This window comes from Manduca sexta, chromosome 15 (genome assembly GCF_014839805.1).
Source record: "Manduca sexta isolate Smith_Timp_Sample1 chromosome 15, JHU_Msex_v1.0, whole genome shotgun sequence".
NCBI lineage: Eukaryota > Metazoa > Arthropoda > Insecta > Lepidoptera > Sphingidae > Manduca > Manduca sexta.
The window spans coordinates 1,372,966-1,395,569 of NC_051129.1; the positions used below are offsets into that span (position 1 = coordinate 1,372,966).

Consider the following 22,604-nt stretch of genomic DNA (forward strand, 5'->3'; position numbering starts at 1 on the left):
CAATTATACAATATTTGGTTGGGTCGGTCCGATCTACGCAGAATGAGCTCACAGTGTTACATTCTGACTATAGATGATCTGGAAAGCAAATTTTAATGCCTTTTAATTATCAAGTTAACAAGCTACAGTCCTAAGAACCCAGAAAAAAAAACGATACCAGGACCCGGTATTTTTTTGTCCCGATAAGTTTTTCTACCTTGATACTTTTCCGAAGACGGTCCTAAGATTGTTTGAGACTGTAAAATCTCTGAAGGCTAAAATCGTCTCTTAGACAAACCTCTTTCAAAGTACTGGCTAGTATTTCTTTTTATGGGTACAAGAGACGAGTCTTATTTTAGTTTTAACATACTTTATTAAAATGCTAATCAAAATAACCCCGAAAAAAGTACACTTATCTTCAACATTTTGAGTACAAAGCTGCAGAGCTTATTTAGATGAACAACTTTTACTTGTTTCAAGTTGATAGCTTTAAGCTCACCTGCACACTATCATATGCATATAGTAACTACAAGAACCGTTTAGGTTACTGGCTTTGAAAATTGTATTTTGTTCAAAAGGGCAATTTAGCTTCTTGGTACAGTCAGACACAAAAATAAGTCAACAAATTCAAAATTTCAAGTCATCTTTAAATACAATGATTTCTTACGTTTATGCGAATGTTAGACATTGAAATAATATTATTTTTCGGAATTTATCGTTTCTTTTTTTATTATAAATTCCTCCCGACGTTTTGAAGACTGCAGATTTCATTGCACGTAGGTGACAGTAATAGTCCAGTATAAAAGTCACAATAAAATCCAAAAAATAATTTTATTTCAATATCACTTTTAACCTTCTGTCTCTGTATTGTTTGTGTATTAACAGACTTTTTTTCTATGTAAAACAGTCTTGGAGTTTTTAATTCGTTCAGTTACTTATGTAGCTGGCTGTACAATCCACTCAAATTGTTAAAGTCTTTCGAAGTATCTTCAGAATTTTCAGCAAAAAGTGTTTTTAATAATCTTTTTGGAAATAAGTGTTCCGTTTTTTTACTTTGCATACGTACTAGCCTCAAGATAAATACATTATGTATCAACAACAACAAAAATTAACACATGAAACGTATTTATCTACTGAGAGCTGACCGTAGCTATTCCACTATAATCAATTTTTGTTTAATCTTACTGAAAATAATACAAAATATAGTACCTGTTTAATCAAGCAAATCAGTTTCGCTCTTAAGCGCGATAACAGCTGACACGCTGATAAATAAAATTCAGCATCTTAAGATCGCTAGTTAATAAACAGATATCAACAACTCTTAAGTCACAGCATATGAAGGGTTTTGACAGCTTTATTTTCTAAACAATGCCGACTCAACTCAGAACAACCTCTCAAATGACAACTTAAGCTTTGTTTATTAGTTCAATACAATAAATATTAACTTGAGATCCTACTCAAAGTTGAGATTGATTTAATCATACGACTCTAAATGTTTTTTTTGTTTACTGCTTTGAATAACGAGACGATCTTACCGGTCGTCTGATGCTAAGCGTAATACGACCGCCCATAAACAGTGGAAACACCATCCAACATCTTGAATTACAAAGTATTGTTTGGTATTCCACTGCGCTCGCAATCCTATGACATGAGATGTTACGTCTTATTATGTACAGAAGTTACACTAGCTACAATGTTCTCCAAACCGGAACACAACAGTGACTACACACTGCTGCTGGCGGCAGAAATAGATATTGCGGTGGTACCTACCCAGACGGACTCTCACATATGGGAGACCTACCACCAGTTAAAGTTTGTTTCAGTTAACTGTTTGTTGTTTTACGTTACATAATTTGAGGGTGGCAACACACTGATGAGGTTTATTGCTCGTCAAAAATATTTTATTAATAAAACCCTAATAACCTTTTATGGCGTTTTAACGATTATGTTCGGCAGTTGGTTAGAGTTTAGACCCATTATTCTCGACCATCTGTGCATAGTTTGAATAAAAAGATCCAAAAGGCTGATTTTCCCTTTTATTGTAACAATTTTAATGTTTTAATGCGTAATTTTTATACACTCACGCGTTAATAATTTTGGAAATTATGTTTTGTGGAGTGTAAAATTGAGACCAAATGCTAAACAAAATAATGATTTTGTTTAGCATTTGGTCTCAATTTTGGTATAAAATAGCCATTTATTTTATGCGTTAACTGTTGGAGAAATGCGATGCTTATATTTTTTTAAATAAATTTGAATAAATAGAATGTATAAAATGAAAATATAATTAAAGGATCAATTGGAGGTGGACTCTCACATATGAGTGACCTACCACCATACAATATTCTGCCGTGCTAAGCTTAAAAGCGGTATCTCAAAAAAAAAACAAATTTTAATTTTTAAGTCATCAAATACCTTAAAGAAATACCCATCTAATGAACTTAACAAAATAACGGTATCTTGTTTAGAACTTGTTAGAAAAAAACCTTAAATAGTTTCTCTATCTCAGTTTTACGTACAAAACTATAAAACTATATTTACAAGACTTCGATTATCTCGAAAGAAGGTTTCCCTGACATACCGTTATTGCGGTTAGCACGGCGGTATTATTCTGTCACTACATATTGCAATATCTAGAGGAAGTTGTATTAATTAATTGGTATGTTCATTATAGGCTATTGAAAATTAGACCCGTAGCAGAGTTCACGCTCTCGAAGAGTATTTGAACACATCGTCAGTGTTTATCGTGATGCCAATTCCCAAATGTTTGAGATATTTTATATGTAATTTATCCTGATCAAATAGCCACCTGGTTATAATCGTAAAGCCGAATCGACTTCGAGTATTTTATAGCGGTGTTAAATGGCGATATGTTGAAGATATAAATTGACGAAAATCCGCGCCAGACTCTCTAGAGAAATTTATTTTTTTGCGAATGGATTTTTGGTTTAATCTTAATGATCGTAAAATGTCTTGATTTTGTACAGGTTCCTTTTCACATATCGTTACTGAATGAAACCACATACTTATCTTCTTGAAAATAACACAATAATTTAATCAAGCCGCAGATATAATATAAAAATTGCAATTTTCAATAAAATAAATATCAATAAAAAATAATTGTAGTTTTTCTCAACCTAATGCCATTACTCTAAGAGAACTCGTCGCAGCAACACACTTTCAGTCAGAAATATACTCACGTACACACCATATTCGCACTAAACCACAAAATTTAGAAAACTAAAACCGGGATTTTTCATGAAAATATTCGTTTTCATGGATGATTTTTGGCACGCTGTATGTGGTTTAATTTATAAACGCAATGTAAAAACGACTATTACAGCCCGGTAGTGTGTGGGGTGAACTGTTAATACGGTCGATATTTTGTTCCCGCCTTCAGGGTATTTCTAGATCATTCAAGATAAAAACAAATGTATGGATACTTTGAAAATCTTCATAAAAATCCCAAAGGTATATGACATGAACACTTAACACGCATTTTGGTGAACGAAGGCATACCTTTTATTAGTAAAGGCATGTTTTTAAAAGTGAAAAAATGTGTAAAAGGTGTTGAGTTTATTCTCATTTCAAAATATCCTAACAAACAACGCAATGCTTAAATCAGAATGAAAAAATTAATATTGCAGATATGTACTTGTAGCGGTACAATTAGTATCCATACCGCCATCTCGTCAACTTGAGCGGAACTTCGAGAGACACAACTACAGTGATTTATCGCATAGCAATCACGCAAGATGACGACAGACGATCCTGGATTACGCTTGCACAATTTGAGCGACACGTTGCATATATTCTACCTTCGAATCAATAACATCTGCCTGACTGGGAATCTTTCCCTTCCATAGAGGAACGCAACCATCTGTTCCTCTATAGCGGTGTCTACCTTTACGCCGATAAATACTTATACAGTGCTAACACTAACTTGAACATAGGGTATAACTAAATTTCCATATTATTATAAGTTTTTGTTTAACTAGCGAGTAGTCTCAAGATTTAATAAGCATGTGTGCCGGCATGATAGATCATGTCTGCCAACCTTTGACTCGTTGCACGTGGCGTATAATAAATTATGCCGCGGTGTGCCCGACGTACCAACTTATTAAAATATATTGCGTTAAAGAAAAAAATGCTTACAACCTGTTGGTATTTTATTATGGCATATTTTTGCCCAACAGTGCTGAGACTTTATTAAAATACAGTGTAGTACAAATATTGTGCACAACTAGAAAAATGTTTTCGGTTGTCGTTAAAATTATGTCTGTTTTTCTGGATGTATTCTATGATTGGTTTAGAACAGGGGTGGCCAACCGGTCGATCGCGATCGACTGGTCGATCGCCACAACAAGTCCAGTCGATCGTGGCAAGGCAAAAATATAAATACGTAGAACAGACTGCGCAACATACCTAATCACTAACTGCTGCATGCATCGATTTGTATTATTTTTTAATCAAAATAATAATAAATTGTGTGCTGAACTATGTTGTTTCATTTAAGATTTCAAGATGTACATGTAGCTTGGTAGATCGCACAGAGTATCATCAGTGAAAAGTAGATCTTGGGTCTTACCAAGTTGGCCACCCCTGGTTAAGAACATACATATGCAGGGTCATTTTCAGATTGCGTTATTAAAGGAAATCACATTTTTATCCTCTTGAAAATAACAAATTATAATAAGGTACTTGAATCGTACATGTAAAATAAAAAAGTGTGTTTTTCAAACAAAATAGATATTAATAAATATTTATTCGAATACGTCGTAGCGTCGTAATAACACCATACTTCCAGTCAGAAATTCGCTCACCCATAGGCCACATTCGCGGTTTTTTGTTTTTTATTTTTACTCACGACGTTTCGAAGACTTTGCAGCCTTCATGGTTAACGGGGGGGGGGGGGGGGGGGGACGTAAAATTTATTAATACTGCGATATAATCCGTAAAATAATTAATCCGTTTAATTTAAGGGGTTCATTAAAAATTATTTAGTTGTTTTCATCTACTTATATCATCAAACATTATAAACTATAGTAAATACTAGCGACCCGCCCCGGCTTCGCACGGGTGCAATGTTTCTCCAGTATTTAATGGATTTTATTATAAATATAAACCTTCCTCTTGAATCACTCTATCTATTAAAAAAAACCGCATCAAAATCCGTTGCGTAGTTTTAAAGATTTAAGGATACATAGATTGGGACAGAGAAAGCGACTTTGTTTTATACTATTTAGTGATACACGGGCTTATATTCTAAATACTTATACCAAGTACTCACTGCGGCTCGTGTTCAGTAAGCAGCTCGTCGAAGTGCAGTCGCAGCGTGTGCGCATGCGGGGCGCGGATGTCGGTGGTGCACTCGACGTCATCCGGGTAGGGACGCGGGAAGCCCGGACTCGACACCGTCGCGTGGGGCTGCGCGTGCGACAGCTGGATCGTCTCGTTGCATTGGATCTTTGATGCAGTATACGGGTCTGGAAGGAAAGTGTTAATATTTGTATTCACTCAGATATTGATCATTGTACACAAAAAAACCCGCCATTGTTGAAAAAAATACAGCCGAATTGAGAACCTCCTCCTTTTTTGAAGTAGGTTAAAACATAAATGCCGCATTCTGTTATGTGTATCTCCGATTGAAATCGTGCCGACACAATTATATCGACTGGCGAGTGATAATCGTCTCTCATCAATGAACACTCTGTTTACCTAGAATGTGGCAAAAAACGTTACGATTCCATGTCGTTTTACTGTGATTGGTTGAAAAATTAACACGTGACTGATGCATTGGTCTCTCGACCAATCACAAACATTAAAATTAAACGACATCGAGTTACGAGTCACGTGTTTTGGGACATTCTAAGGGATGGACACTGATGTGGTCGTACAAATAATAAAATATTATACTGATATTGAGGTTAAGTTTACGAATTTGTTTATAGTAGGTTAAATCTGGAATCAGTGAACGGACTATGAAATTTCTTACTGTTCCTGATTTATGCATGTTATTATTTATTTTGCATACCTATTCTCAAATAGTAGAGCAGTGGCGTAGTGTGGAATTTTCCGCATTTACAGAAAATATAGGTACTATAATTTTTTTGATTGCTTTGTATGACGAACTTAGGCTTGTCGTTCGCGTGATGGAAAGCGATACGACCGCCCATAAACAGTAGATACTCCATCCAACACTAAATATCAAGAATGTTGTATTCACCTATAATGATAGTACACAAAGTCCAATGTTATTACTCAACTGAATTTTATAGTATATGTGTAACTGTTGATGGTGTATCTAAATAAATAAACACCTTGAATACAACCTTGATACTCAACTGCGCTCGCCATCCTGAGACATGAGATGTTAAGTCTTATTATGTCCAGTAGTTACACTGGCTCATATTATAATAATTAATAATAATTGGATTTTAACCTAGTATGCTATAAGTATTGATGATTTATTTGTTAATAACATCATTAATTTTAATAGTTTGCTTATATGAATTATAAAAGGGAAGCCAGTAGGAATCAGATTCTATGGATTTTTTATTTAAAAAAAGTGAAAGATAAATATAATAAAATTATATTATATTTATAAAAATGTATAAGAATGCTATCTATTCGACAATGAGAACGTTTCAACTATCATGTCATGAAAGTGACGATTCTTATAATACAATGCGTGCTGTATTTGGCTCTTGGCCCAGAACCAATTAAGAGTCGAGGTATAAGGAATTTTCTTACATTATTTTTACGGATGCTGAATTGGATTTATTTCTGAGATTTGAATGTTGATTTGTATTATTAATAAAATACATTTGGGACTCGCCAAAAAATATATAAAAATTAGTTTTAAATATTGTTTTTCTTGACCATTTTAACTGTTTTTTTTTCACGTCGTCAATCGTAAAGGAGTAGACAGAGGGCTAGGGCCTATTTTCGCCAAGTGTGTTCCGTCCCATGATGTGATAGAACTGAGATTTGAACCCAGGAACTTAGAGCCGTATTGCGCACGTTTTTTTTTTAAATACTTGGAGTTATTTCGCTGTATTTTAGCAGATTACTTAGCCTATGTATATTAGGCCTAAATTAATGTGAAAATTTAATCATATTTTTTTATATTCTCAAATCATTTACTAATATTAAGTCTAATATATTATGCTAAAATATAAGTACTAATTGTTTAAAAAACATCGCATACCACAATTTTACTCTACTTTCCAAAATATGAAACACACAACACATTTCCATATTTTTAATATCTCATAAGATTTTAAAATAACCATTGGTCCTGCATGCATTGTTTGAACGAAACGTCTGTATCATAAGACAATACCGCGGGTGGGCAGACAGCGAGGTATCGATCCGTGCTGTTACTTTCAAAATAAACGACACCATATCGTGTTGGACAAAAGAAAAGTTTTCCGAAGTTCCAACGTTAGGTTGTAGGTATGGACGAGAGTCATGGTTGGTGACATTTGTATGAAATAATTTTGCGAGGATGGGAGTTTAGTACCTAGTTCCTGGTACCCACAAAAAAGATTTAGGTGTTGACGTGGCAATGGTGAAAGATGAAATTTTCCGAAAGGAAACCCGATAACATATAGGTACTATTCAGGAATCAGCAAATTGTTCTAATGACAATTAGATTCTACATAAAAGGAAGCCCATAGGGTTATATGGACCCTTAGCCACTGTGGTGTGGTCAGTTAATTAATAGCTGCAGACATTCATTAACACTGTAGCATTATATGTTATAAAATCCATTGTAACCATATGATTAAATTAAAACATTTATTGTTCTCAAAAATTATGAATAATTGCGAATTCAGAAACGAACATATATTCATAAAACCAAATTTACTTTAAACACAAAATACCGCTTTAAATTACCAAGTAAGCTCACGTGGTAATGTAAGTGGCGACTAAGTATGTGCACGTCGCGTAGAAAATAGGTAATTCCCGCAGGAACGAGTTCCGGAAACTATAATAAATGAGGCCACGAACCCTGTCCTGTGAGTACATAATTAATTGAAGAGTCCCGGTGCGGCTACAACCCTACGATACACCGCTACGATAGTATGACGAGGTGCTACGCTGCTACGAACTACTACGTAGCTACGGTGCTACAACGTATGCTTTTAGCTCGTTGGTAAGCCTTGTAAAAATGTGTACTAAAAATGAATGCCTCCTAGCTGAATTTCGGCCACAGCGGCCAATTTCAATGGAGATTAGTTAGGTACGCTGGAAATATTATAGTGCACAAGTGTGTGCGCAATACACAGGTGCACTCTCAGTTCCTTTACTTCCATAATTAAGTGAGACGGTAAATCGACATGACCGGAGAGAGATCAGGTGCAGGAGCAATAGCTTTATGTACTTTCCGAGGTACGGGGGTAACATACTGCCAAGTTTCTGACTCCGAGCTATGACAGTAATCTTTGAGATGGAATAACGTAGTCACAATTATTTTTGGCTCGACCCGGGAGTCAAATCCAGGACCTTAGTGAGATAGTCGTACTTGTACCGCGTACGCGTTACAATTACGCCGCCGTGGCAATCAAAGTATTTATGATTTAATATGTTTGCGCACTTATTAAGTAATTACATTTAAGTAGCTCCACAGTTGATTCGCAGCAAACATACGATATGATTGATGGATATAAATTTAATTAATATTTATACAGCCGCAACAAACATAAAATCTTTTATTTTTTTACGATTTAAGACTATACACACACTTACTCACGTCTTTTCAGAGATCCAATTAGTGCACCCCCTTTCGGGCACAAATTCCAAAGTTTTAGGATTATTCGAAATTAAATTGAAATATAAAACCTAATTTCAATGATATGTAAATACACCTGAAATTTAAATTCTTCTGCTGATCAGTGCTGTAGTCAAATGGAAGGCTACCCTTAAGTATTGCAGCATAATTTATATTCCGTGAACGGACATTTAAGTCCCAAGAAAAGCTTACATAAAAACATGAGAATACAAATTTCTCCACACGTTTAACTGATAAAGACATTTGCTGGACAAAACAGTCCCGGAGCGCGGTGATAGAGTATATTATACGGGATTTGTCGCGTCATAAGTACCGAGACATCCTTGATCCCGGGACAGGCCGGGTAATACATAACATCACTAAACCCTATCTCGTCACGGCTTGAAACTAATATTACAGTTTACTTTGTTATCACGTAATATTATGGAATAGTATATGGTTTAATTGAAATTAATAGCAAGTTGGACTTGATATGGTTAAAAATCAGATATACATTTTACAGTGCTTTTAACAAATGTGTCTGTGTCGGGTTTATATGAAGGACTTCTCGTGCTTCCATGGTCGGCAGCCAGAGGACCTGGCATGCTATGGCCCAGTTCTGTGAGGTGGTTCTTTTGCAGAAGGAGAGTGCCGAGTATGATCGGGAGAGTGAGGATCCCTCCCGCTGCTAGAGGAGACATAGGAGGCATCGGGTGGATGACTGACCGGCGTCTTCCGCCCCGTGGATTAGGGGCGTTTGGAGAATTCCATCACAGTATCCTCTGCCATAAAAGGGGACTAATAGGGGCCATCGGGGGGTCGTCGGCGGGTAGCAAGGGGCCGTCTGCCCTTAGTGTACGTTGTGCACATTTCGCACATCGTGGTAACTCCCGGGATGGACGGCAGTGTGGAAGGCCTTATGCTGCGGTTGACGCCGAGCACGTTCTTCAGTAGTGCAGGGGCTTCAGTGACCCGTACTGTATATAAAAATATGCCACCCACATAATTTAATGACAAATATTCAGTCTTATTTATAAACTCGTGTTATGTTTTAATCAATTGCTTTTTCATAGATTACCAAAAAAATATTTATAAACTAGTTTTAGCGTTAAGAGGTGTTTAAGTTATGCTTAAACTGTCAAAATTAAACATCACCGATGATTAAAACTTTAAGAACAAACTAGTCAAGACATAACTGAGCATAGCTTTGCGAATTTTATAAGTAAGACTCATCATGTATAGAATTTAAGGATTTTATTTTCAATCTACTGTAAAATATTAACACATTTACGAGGTCCCGGGTCATCAACATAGGCTATTAAAATGGCGCTAGTCATCGCATCAAATAGAGTGCATTTTCATTATCCGGTATTTTAAAACTGGTAATGCTCCGGTTTACGTCCTCTCTAAAAGCAAGATGTTAGATGTTAGTGTCCACGTGACGTCATGACGTTACACTGCCCATTAATGTTGCCGGAGTGTTCTCAAGTTGACCGTGTTTGAACTTTGAGAGCAGTTAGTGATGAAATTAAGTAGTTATAGTGTTCGTTGGTTAAGTGTAAGTTGCGTGTTGTAGCAAGTTCGATTGCCAGCTCAGGATTGAGATTAGAAATGTAATATGTTCGGCAAAAATACTGATGTTATTACAATACGAATAGGATGTTAATTTGATCTGTGTTTTAGTTATGAGGCAGCCTTTTTCTTTAATATAAAATATTAACTATAAAATTATTTCAGTGTTGCCAGAATTAAAATGTTAAATTTTAAAGTAGATTGAAAATAAAATCTTGTGCATGATGTCTGTCGTTAAATTGTGTTTTATGTTATATATTTATGTACTAACGCATCTTAGGGTAAAATGTAGCCACGCGAAGTGATTTCACAGCTCAAAAACACTGTTTCAAGTTTGAAACATTGAGATCGAAGTTTAAAATTAACCGCTAACGCCAACCGGGATTCAACTCCTCAACAATGAGAATTTATTATAACAAAAAAAAAAAACTTAAACACGTTTACCCGCCAACTTACAACAGTCCTATTTTTCTACCAACAACTTTCTTACGCTAGTACAACCATTATTCCTTATTTAAAATTCTGCTCGGAAATCAACTTCCTTGTTTCAAGTTAGCCCACTTACAAGGGGTCCGTCTGTTCGCGCCAGTTTGGCGTTTTGTTTCCTATGTAGGTCACCTCGCTGTTGAACTAATACGTCTATTTTAAATTCAAATTTGGAATCCGTTTAAACGGTATTGGATTTAAAAATGATTTATAACGCTGTGGTAACGTTTTTGTTGATTAATAATGATCATTTAAATGCTATTTGAAATATCATTTGTATCATATTTAATTATTTCATTTTTCGATAGATATGTGAAAAAAAAAACAATTTTGAGATTGACAGGACAGATAAAATTGTTCAATTATTTAATTATTTTTGGTGAGCATTATTTCATATCGGATCTCATTATACTGGACGTTATAGATGTATAGTAACATTCTGCAAAGAATAATTTACAAGACAATTGAAGTATTATCAGATCAAATTATCTCTGCAATAATTATCGTTATAAAACTATTCAAAATTCAAATCTATTTTACATTCTATAGTTATAAATAAAACACAATCACATGTAGACGGGGCAAACATACAATAGTAAAAAACTGGACCACAAAAGCCAGCTTTTGATTATTTAAAAAGGGTTTTACACTATCCATGAAACCTCAAACGTACGATCTATTCCGATATTCGGATTTACTATCGTACATATTATTTTCAGTTGTTAAATTATTCCACTGTGTTTGCAAAAAATACAGAGGTAAAGCCAGACTCAATCCGCAACGGTTCGGTAAATTCTGCATTTCCAATTTTTTATTTGAATACCTAAAAAGTTTGGCAGTAGATGCATTTTATCGGCTTTGTTTTTGTTGCGATTAATTTGTTTGTTTAGTTTTTTTGTTCAATAGCTAAGTTCCAGGATTTTTTTTGGTGTTATTTGATTTTATAAAGTAAAAGAGCAGTGACGTGACCATTATTTGACCTGATTATGTCTATTGCATTTGTTGCAATTAAACGGAATGAAGCATCATTTTATAACATACTATGAACATAGGCATTGGTAAGGGAGGTTTTTTAAATTAGCTTTTACAATTTATTATAAGCTATGTTTTCCATCACCCTTTGTTGAATATACAACTTTATCCGGGTAGATATATTTATATCCGTATACAAGGCGAAAGGTGAACTTTCCTGAAAGAGAACCCGACAAAACACATACGTACTAATACATAAATGCAGTCTGCAAATCGATTTGATTATAATTAGATTTTCCATGAAGTGAAGCTGATAAAAATCGGTCTATATGGACCCTTCACTGTAAGACAAGTATTACCACTTATCACTACATAGTATAAAACAAAGTCGCTTTCTCTGTCCCTATGTGTGCTTAAATCTTTAAAACTACGCAACGGATTTTGATGCGGTTTTATTTAATAGATAGAGTGATTCAAGAGGAAGGTTTATATGTATAATAACATCCATTAAATAGTCAGCATTGCACCCGTGCGAAGCCGGGGCAGGTCGCTAGTGTAATATATTTTACATTTAAAATACCATCTTGTGTAAAGATGTTATTATGCAATAAAGCTTGCAGTGGTCGTGTCGGCGTCCCAGATTTATTCAAAGTGCAATGTATGCGAGGATGGCAGGGGGGTGTAACGGGCGTTGGAGGGGGTGAAGGGCCTCGGTGCACGTGTCATATGAAATTCTTATGGCAAGTTTTATAACCTCTCGTGATGGATAGATTTTATTGGAATATTTGGAATCTGAAAGTGTTAACAAAATTGTGATATGATTTTATGTGTTTTAAATTATATATAAATCAGTGGTGAGGGTCCATATAACCCGATTCCTACCGGCTTCACTTTATGTAGAATTTAATCATCATTAGAACGATTTGTAGACCGCATTCATGCATATTAGTACCTATATGTTGTGTCGGGTACCCTTTCGGGTAATTCACCTTTTGCCACTGATATAAATAAAATATGTCTTCTTACTCGGCCGCTGTATCTTTATACAACGTAGAGCCCGCGTAACGCATTTTTTACGAAAGTTCTGGAAACAATTTTGCTCAGTTTTTAAGACGGATCCGACGCCCCATCCGTCTGCTGTCAACCCTTTTGTGTACTTCAATTCGTATTACAAAGAGCCATATGGGATTGGACCTGGGAATCGAATAGCCACTACTAATAAAATCAAGAGCCGAAACTCCATTATGTTGTTCGTTAATTAAGTAACGAAATATACACACACGCCTTTTGTCTACGAAGGGGTAGGCAGAGTTGTAACTGGCGCGCATTTTTTGTCGTGCGCAGTTTTCTTCTGAGTAGAAAAACCTTATAACACTTTGCCCAAACTGGTGATTGAACCCAAGACCTCAGCACCACAGCCGCACCGTAATACAACTATACCACCGAAACAGTAATGAAATAAGTAATATCGCTGATCATTTATGCAAAATGTCATCTACGGTTTGAGATTCACCGATAGCAAATTAAAACCATAACTGATCTGGCCATATTTAACGCGACCACTCTTAATGACTTCTACGATCTCATTTAAATTATACCACGAGCGGCGGTGAAACCAACCTACTGATTACAGGAAGGTTCGAAGACAAAAGTTTCCTAATGAAAGCCTTCGAACCATAAATATAAAGGGCGCTCGAAGTTTCATTATAATTTTATCGTTTTGAGTCATTGCGTATCATAACACTTTGTTGTGAATTTTCATTAAGGGATTCAATGGTTTAGGCGTTTTGTTTATTGGTTTTTAATGAGATTCTAAATCCTTTCATCATCATCATCATCATCAGCTGCAGGATATCTACTGCGGAACATTGGTCTCTCCAAAGTTTTCCAGATCGACTTAGAAGCGGCCTGCATCCAGCGACCTGCGATTTTTATGAGATCATCTGTCCACCTCTCAACCTTTTACTACTAACGAAATTAACTGGAAAGGCCCCATAGAAGGCATCGCGCAGACGCTCTCAACGTGTTGTCAGACTATAAACTATAAAACTGACAGTTGCAATAGCAACTTCAGCATCTATTTTAGATGAACACTGGAAAATGACTCCACTGCATCTGATGGCTTACCAGCTGAAACGGAAGTCCAAATAGAGTATCGACCTACGAGAATTTACTACCTAGAGTCGATACAATTATGCCGGCATGTTTGGAGCCGGATATACACAGGCTGATTTAGGAACGCGGTACATTTATAGAGGCCATTATGGCGGGTTTACATCTTACCTACGGTGGTTGCTATCCGGCGAGATACGAATAACCTCTCAGCTAATGTTTAGTAGGATAGCTGACGTCTATAGCACAGATGGATCGGCGGCATCTAAATAATACCACAGTCTCACAAAAGCTGACTTGAAGTAGCTTTATGATACTTGATGTAAGATCAAATCACGAGGTACAGTTTACAAAAGTAGCTGGACTAATTCCAAATTTCAAAACCTTTAAACTCTTGTCACCCAATCAACGATCGTTTTTTCCTTACTAAAATAAACTTCAGATGGTTTACTGTATTTTAGAAAAAAAAAACGATTGAAGGTTATAATAAAAAAAGTCTTGAAGTTTTTAAATTATTCAGCTACTTTTGTGGCTGACTGTACATGAAATCGTTTTAACATACTATACAATAACAAAAGCTCCACAAAACGGTAGTGACTAACTTCACATAATTATGTATTCCTAGAATGACGTCAGCGCCACATTCAAAAATCTAAAATCCGATGCCAAATATCAGTGAATGCGTGTGATGTGTACTGTTCAACCAGGTCACCTGAGAATAAACACGACCAGTATAAGTTGACCCCTGGGGCTTTGTAATTCTACGGCTTGCGAGTCTTCTAATCTGGTCGGTGCGGTGAAAGGCTAGTCGAAAATCACTTTTGTTAATGTCCCGCCATGTTTTGTACGTTTTTGGAAATAATTATGCTCTTTTAATTCCTTTGTGGGGTAAATTAATGAATTCTTTTTGTAGAGTTGTGAATGCTAAATGTGTGGAAAAATTCATAACTAAATAATTTTATTTTTAACGACTATATACTGAGAAGTTTTTTTTTTTATAAAAGTATTGAGGTTGCTTACTTCATAGTGAGCTTAAGGTTGCTTATAAATAATAACCTTTTACAACTTAAAATTACTCTAAAATAAAATAAAATAAGATATCTCAAACATATAATTACAAGTAAAGATGCAAGTAAATATATTTTGCTCTGTGCATATTCTAACACATAATATTAAGTTCCATAATGCTCTCTAAATGAAATACTAATTTCTATGATACCACGTTGATCTAATATTTTTTTGCCTTGCATAATGAATTACAGAGCGAATTATTTCGGTGACGTAATTGTATTACTGTACGGCTGCAGTGTTGAGGTCTCGCGTTCGATCCCCAGGTCGATCAAAATGATATTGTGTTTTTCTACTCAGTATCAGCCCGGAGTCTGGAATTTTGTTCAGATATGGCGATAGGTTCGCCACCAGCGGCGAAGCGTCAATGCAAGCCGATTCCTACCGGCTTCTCTTTTAGGTTTATTTACGTTTGTCCTAGTTTTGTTTTCTGTTATATTGGCCACAATATGTTAATTAAGGAAATATTTTTTGCCCCGCTTCCTTTTGAAAAGTTCATCCTTATCACTGTTTGCTATGTTCACATTATGGGACGGAATAAGCACGGTAATTAATATTATTGTTAACGGCTTATTTTATTTACGATTAAGTACTCACGTACCACAGTATAATGTGCGTAATAAAGGGGAAAACAGCAGCGCACTTTAATGGCATCGGTGGCGCTAGTGAAATGGTTAACGAGCGGACTTGAGTATAATCTACACGGGTCACAACCATCGAAATGTATATTTTTTACCCCCTTATTCATTGACGTCATTTATCGAAGGACGAAGCATTGCTATGATAACAAGTCTGTTTCTCAGCTTTGTTTATCTGACGGCTTGCTGTTTGTTCAGCTCTGTTTATCTGACAGCCAATTAGATTCAAGTTGTACCTCAATATGAGCCAATCACAACGGCCCTGTCTACGCACTGCGAAGGCTGCCATGCCGTCAGCACTGAGAAACAGACTTGTTATCACAGGAATACTCCGTCCTTAGATAAAAAACGTCTATGAATAAGGGGGTTAGATTTTATCGCGCTTTTTAAGATGTCAATTTTCTCTTGACGTTTTGAAGATTGCAGTCTTTATGGTCATGGGGGTGGGCTGAGGCGTTGGTCACCCAAGAAGCCAGTTATAATATCTACAAAGTTTTTACAATTATATAAAAAAGAAGTCTTTGAAACGTTGGGACGGTATTAAAATATAAAAAATCGCGATACAACCCGAAAACTAGTTTTATTTAGCTGTCTAACTTTCGCGTGAACATAAGAAATGATTATGGGTCATAGTGAATGTGATATGGTTATTGGTTAATTATTTTATGAATTATTAGGAAATAATGTTAAATTACTTAAATATAACAAACTTTACGAGGTAAGTTGCTACGATGGGGTAACTGACTACATAACGAGTAGATGTTAAAATCTGGATAAGTGTAACTACTGGACATAATAAGACTACATCTCATGTCTCAGGATGGCACAGTGGAATACAAAACTATACTTTGTAATGTAATTACTGGACATAATGAAACTTTACATCTCAGGATGGCGAGCGCAGTACAAAACAATACTTTGTAATTTAAAGTGTTGGATGGTGTTTTTACTGATATGGGCGGTATCGGTTACCATCAGGCGAACGGCAAGCTCGTCTCGTCATTCAAAGCAATAAAAAAAAGTGTTTCAACATTACTGTTGTGTCAAATCTGACTGATTTACTTATGAAGTTCCGTATCAAGTATAATGGGGTAAGTAGAGTCACACTCTAATCACATCGGTGGCACTCGTCAAACAGTTTATGAGCGGAAGTTGTCGCTCTACGTTGAGCACAGTACATGTGAAAAGGTAGGATAACTGGGGTAAATATTGTTTGAAGAAATGCTGAATAGAATATTATGACTCTTGGGGTATTTCACTATTTATAATTATTTTATTTTTAAACGGGCAAGGTAGAGTAACCCTACTGTAGATGATGATAAGTGAAGTGGAGTCCAATGGAATCGTGACTGAAGGCAGATGATTACCCTTCAACCGGACTGATCACACTGACTGAACTCAAGCTGATCTCGGGTTGCGACACACTTATGTGGGCCACTATGGCAGGTTTTAACATCTTGCCGGTGGTCGTTATTGGGGCGGATATAAAATATATCCTACCACCAGTATATAATAATAGTGAGTGAGAAATATGAAATTTACTGTAAACCAAACCGATATCTAAATATTGAAATCAGGCCTAAATTAGATTACTCTACTTATAGGCGTGGGTGACGAGGCTTTAATAAATTTTTGGTATTAATTTTTATATCATACAATGGCCTTTTATAATTTAGTAAGCATGACGTGTTCAAAATTACTGTATAAAAATCATAATTATGAATTACAATGTATTTCAAGCAATAATTATAAAGAAAAAATTCATGATTCCTGAGAGGATTGTGCACTCATATAAAAAAAATAATTAATTTATTTCTTATTTTACGAGCATATAAATGAACTGCTCTAAACAACAATAAAAAACTAATAGTATTTTGTTTCTCTTCTCCTTATCATGTACTAGCGACCCGCCCCGGCTTCGCACGGGTGCAATGCTGATATTAAATACACTACAGAAAAACTGTGAACGTTGTATATAAAACATAGCTTTCATAAATTAGCCATTATTTTTCGTATAATTAACGACATCATATTAGAAACCTCAAAAATAACACTATTTAATGGATGTTATTATACATATCAACCTTCCTCTTGAATCACTCTATCTATTAAAAAAACTGCATCAAAATCCGTTGCGTAGTTTTAAAGATTTAAGCATACAAACGGACATAGGGACAGAGAAAGCGACTTAGTTTTATACTATGTAGTGATTTTATCTTTACCTTAAACTGATTTGAAAAGAGCAACACCAGAGTTTCTTGCCCGTTCTTCTCTGGTGAGAACTGCTTTCCGAACTGTTGGTAGAGTCAATATTGACGGAATCTAAATAATCTATAACATTTTACGGATCCAAATAAATCATTTGATTTCATTTCAATCTCCGATGGATACGTGTAACTTTAAAAAGTTTGTCTCTCCTACACCGAGAAAGTACTAACATTATCGCTTTACATTGTAAACACACATTGAACCACTAACATAGAAATTCAACAAACTAACGATACAAAACACTTGTCCTACTGACCGTTGAACTGTGACGTAGAATGTAAGGTTCAATTGTGTCAGAGGATATTGACTCCTCTAACGGTTATCGCGCCCCTAACGGCAGTAACGGCGTTATTGTTGCAACGATTGCCGGCAACTGCTTTGCTAGAGTGAACGTGACAGTTTTCCAGATGTGTTTGAAGTTGAAAAAGCAACGATTTTACTAGACGGAGTTGGGAAGATCAGTTTGTAGTAAATGCGTCTAAAAATTACATTAATGTGTACTTATTGGAGGCTATATCATCTATATATATACAAATGAATCCCTATTTCCCTTGGTCACGCCATCACGCGTGAACGGCTGGACCGATTTCACTATTTTTGTTGTTGTATTTGTTATTGTCAGGTGAAGGTTCTTATGAAATTAAAATAATTCAAAAATTGCGCGGAAAATTAGAAAATTTAAGAAAACTTAGTGACAACGTTAATTTTACATAACTGTCAGTGGTTTGAAATAACTGTCAGCGATCGACAAAATGCGCGCGTGCATACATAATTAAAACAGGACAACGTCTATCAGGTCAGCTAGTCTTACATATTATTTGATAAAATCATTAATAACAATACTTAATAATATTTAAAAATAATGAAAGTGTAAAGGTATTATAGACAAAAAGAGCATTTATATTGGCTACAATTTTAGGATTTTTATTACTTAACAGACTTTAAGGCTTTGTTTACCGTCAGTAATATCGGCCGGAAAATTCTGGCTTCATCCCAGCAACTAGTCACATGCAATTAAATTTTCTTTTACGTAGACCTTTCGCTTTGTGCTACGTCTGCTACGCAATTACTACGAGATTACTACGACGTTAAATATAAGTTTTTAGCATTTCTATTTTCATTCGCAGTTTTCTCGGTAAACCCGTTTAAATTAATGACAGATGAAAAAGAATGTCTGATACGCTCTGTTGATTTGGTGATTTATGGTTTCGGTTTTAATAAATTTCCAAGAGACGTTTGTTTGATTAGAATAATTTTTAGTTAATTTCTTATTCAATTTACTGTTTACAAATTAAAATGCCTGGTAGTAATTCCATTGCGTTTTCTGTTAATAAAAGCACTTATTGAGATCATGAATATATTTTACATGGCACTGTGAATACACTGGACCTAGTAAAATATGCAGTTTGATTCACATGTTTTTAAGTTTCGTTTTCGATAAACGAATCCCTAGATGATCGACAGTATGCCGCCACGTCTTACCAACAACTAGGGTACCTCATGCAATACCAGCCGGCATACTTGTGTCGACTGGCTAGTAGTAATAATTTCTCGTCAGTGGATACTATGAACCCCACTAAACTTACCATCAGGTGCAATATGGTCACATAGCCGAACCCGAAGACGGCGGATTTTCACCATCAACATTTTCCATAAACAATCTTCATTTTTGATTCGAACCGTATATATACATTTCGTCTTATCACCGAAAGGGTAAGCAGAGGTGCAACCAGGGAACCTATTTTTCGCCATGTTCCGTCCTAGGCTGTGATAAGGGCTAAGCCTATTAACCAGGCGAACCCAGGCCTTAGAACGGTATCATACCGCGCACACATAACTACGCCACCAAGCCAGTCCAGATTAAACATGATAAAAAAACAATTATATCATTTGTAAGAATTTAAATGAAAACTTGTACACGATTGGTCTATTTCCGCAATAGATAGAACAAAGTAATTGGAATCATTTATTAGAAACGGTGGTTAATCAATTGCAATCCAGTTAAGACAAAAAAGACATACCCTCGACGCCTGGCTTCTCGCAGACGAAGTAGTTGTGCTCGCGACAGCCGCGATCGTTCCACATGAAGGTTGGCGAGGCTGGGGGAGGCCGCGGGGGGAATTCCCGTCTCGCCTCCACGCAGTCCTGGCCCGAGGTGCCGTCGTCGTTCGGCTGACTGCTGTGCTTGCGCCAGCCAGGAAACCAATCTGTGGAGAAATTAGGTTTAGGGATATACCACTGATAATTAACCGCCTGGATTCTGTTAGGACAACCTTTACATATCGATAGCTGTACTGCAAAAAAAACAAAATTATACGTTGTATTTCGTATGATAATTTGTTGTTGTAGTTTGAACTTTGGTAATATATTTTATTGTAGTACTTATTTGACATTGTAAAATTAATTCCATTTGATATCCAAAATTGATGCTTTAAATAATTAAATAATTAAAATTAAGTAAAAATATTTTTATGTGTCAATAAGTAAAATGTGATTAATTATTTTTCCAAAACATATTACTTGTAAATTCGTATGAGTTTATATGACTTATATTTATAAACTTTGTGTTGAAAATCACTAATTGTTCCCTTAATAACTTACGACACAAACTGTTCGCTCAATAGCTTCCGTTATTACTTTACTTTTAAACTGAAAACCGAACTTGTAAGCGGTGCTCTAATGAGATTCATAGACCGCTCTCCGAGACGGTGGCGAAGCGTGGACAACGCGCGGGCGCTCATGCGGCGCATATCTGTCAATTCTTCCTAAGAAGATTTATAACGAGACTAACGGAAGTAAAAGTCGATTAATTGTAATCGACATCTTTTATATATGTTTAAAGGTTACAGCAAACTATGGTTAAGTTATGCGAAAGTGATTTGGGCATTTGGAGAGGATGGATGATAGGAGTCTGACAAAGAGGATATATAAGACGAATGTGGATGGAACAGCCGGTAGGGGTCGACCGCACCGAACCTTCAAATATCAGATATCTAACATTCTTAGTAAAGGCCAGTTCAAGAGTAACTTGAACCGATGGAAATATATGAAAAGATTGATGAAGGTGGGGGGTGCGAGAGAAGTATGCCAGAATCGTGCAAAGTAGCAATCCATAGTCTCTGCCTACCCCTATAGGATAGAGGAGTGATACTATGTATGTACGCCTGTAACGGCAGTGATCCCGCTGCACCTGATGGTAAGTAGAGTGGAGTCCAGACAAAATGTTGACTGAGAACTGATACACGCCAGATATAATTATCCCGGCACGTTTGAACTCGAATATGCATAGGCTGATCACGGAACGCGACAAGCTTATGTGGCCATTGGCGGGTTTCACACCTTGTGTACGGTGGCCGCTATGCGGGCGGATACAAGTATCTTACATCTAGTGGTTTAAGGCGGTTGCGAAGAGGAAGCCGTTTTGCATATAGTCTTCTGATGTAGTGTGGATGATATATTTGAAATGGGAGGCAATTGCAACTATTTTAGATATTTTGTGCAAGTCGCAGCATAAAGCAGTTCTCCACCACTTGTTAGACTGAGATATCGCTCTCTCTTTCTCTCATCTCATGTCTCAGAATGGCGAGCGCAGTGGAATACCAAACAATACTTTGTAATTTAAGGTATTGGATGGTGTTTCTAGTGTTTATGGGCAGTCGTATCGCATACTAACAGGCGAGAGGCAACCTTGTCGCGTCTTTAAAAAAATGACAGCACCTTAATATATTGCACAGACGGACCAGCCAACAGCTTTAATTTAAAATACATAATTCATATTCCAGGCTAAGTTTTACTTTGAAATGTACTGAATTTGCGAAGGCTGAAACTAAAGGGTCCCAAATTCCAGGAATTATTCGTCTCGGCGCAAACTTGTTGAATGCATGGCCGGCCTTGGAACGCTTTATGTATAGCCTTTATGCTTTTAATACATATGTGGACCTTGATGTTTGTTTTATATTTATAATTTACATACTGAGCCTATTGTCAGAAATTAATTGCATACCTTTAATATAAATTGATTGTTGTAGCTATTGTAAATATTATCTTTATTTTATATTGTTTTTTACATTTTTACATACAGGGTCATTTTGACATTGCATTACTAAATGTAACCACATACTCGTCTTCACCTTTGCTGACATTTTGCCAAAAATCATCCATTAAAAACGAATATTTTCACGAGAAATCCAGGTTTTAGTTTTCTGAATTTTTGATAATTTTGTTGGCGTGCGCCTAGAAGTATTTCTGACTGAAACTATGATGTTGCCGCTGCGACGAAGTATCTTAGGGTAGTAGAAGTGGCTTTAGGGCGCGTAAAATTTAAATTACTTTTTATTAATATTTATTTTGTTCGAAACATAAACTTTTTTATTTTATATCTACGGCTCAAGTAACTTATTGTAAAGTGTTATTTCCAAGTGGATAAGTATGTGGTTTCATTTAGAAACGCGATGTCTAAATGACCATGTAAAACACGTGAATATAATAAGGGACTGTAGCAAGCTCGTCACTATCCTATATCAAATTACTTGTTTGATCAATATGTATCAGTGAACGTTTGGTGCTAATGGAATTACAACGTGCCGATATTAGTGACTTCGCGTCGTCCGCATTCGCAAATATGCGGAATTCACGTTCATTTTGGTGGGATACGATTGGATGGTTTTCGAAATTATATCTTAATTTTTTGCTGTGTGATATAGTTTATCAGGAATACATGTTCTATGTTTTTT

At 35.9% G+C, this 22,604-nt stretch overlaps 1 protein-coding gene across 1 annotated transcript in view; it reads right to left on the minus strand.

Annotated features, from left to right (window-relative positions):
- Positions 1-5,265: 5,265 nt before the first annotated feature.
- The window catches only part of LOC115449543, a 185,390-nt gene continuing 168,051 nt past the window's right edge, over positions 5,266-22,604 (minus strand). Inside the window, exons 7-8 of the mRNA XM_037438959.1 lie at positions 19,893-20,078; positions 5,266-5,465 (exon numbers count right to left, since the gene is read on the minus strand). Of these exons, the coding sequence (XP_037294856.1) occupies positions 5,266-5,465; positions 19,893-20,078 (386 nt within the window). The remainder of the gene's footprint in view (positions 5,466-19,892; positions 20,079-22,604) is intronic.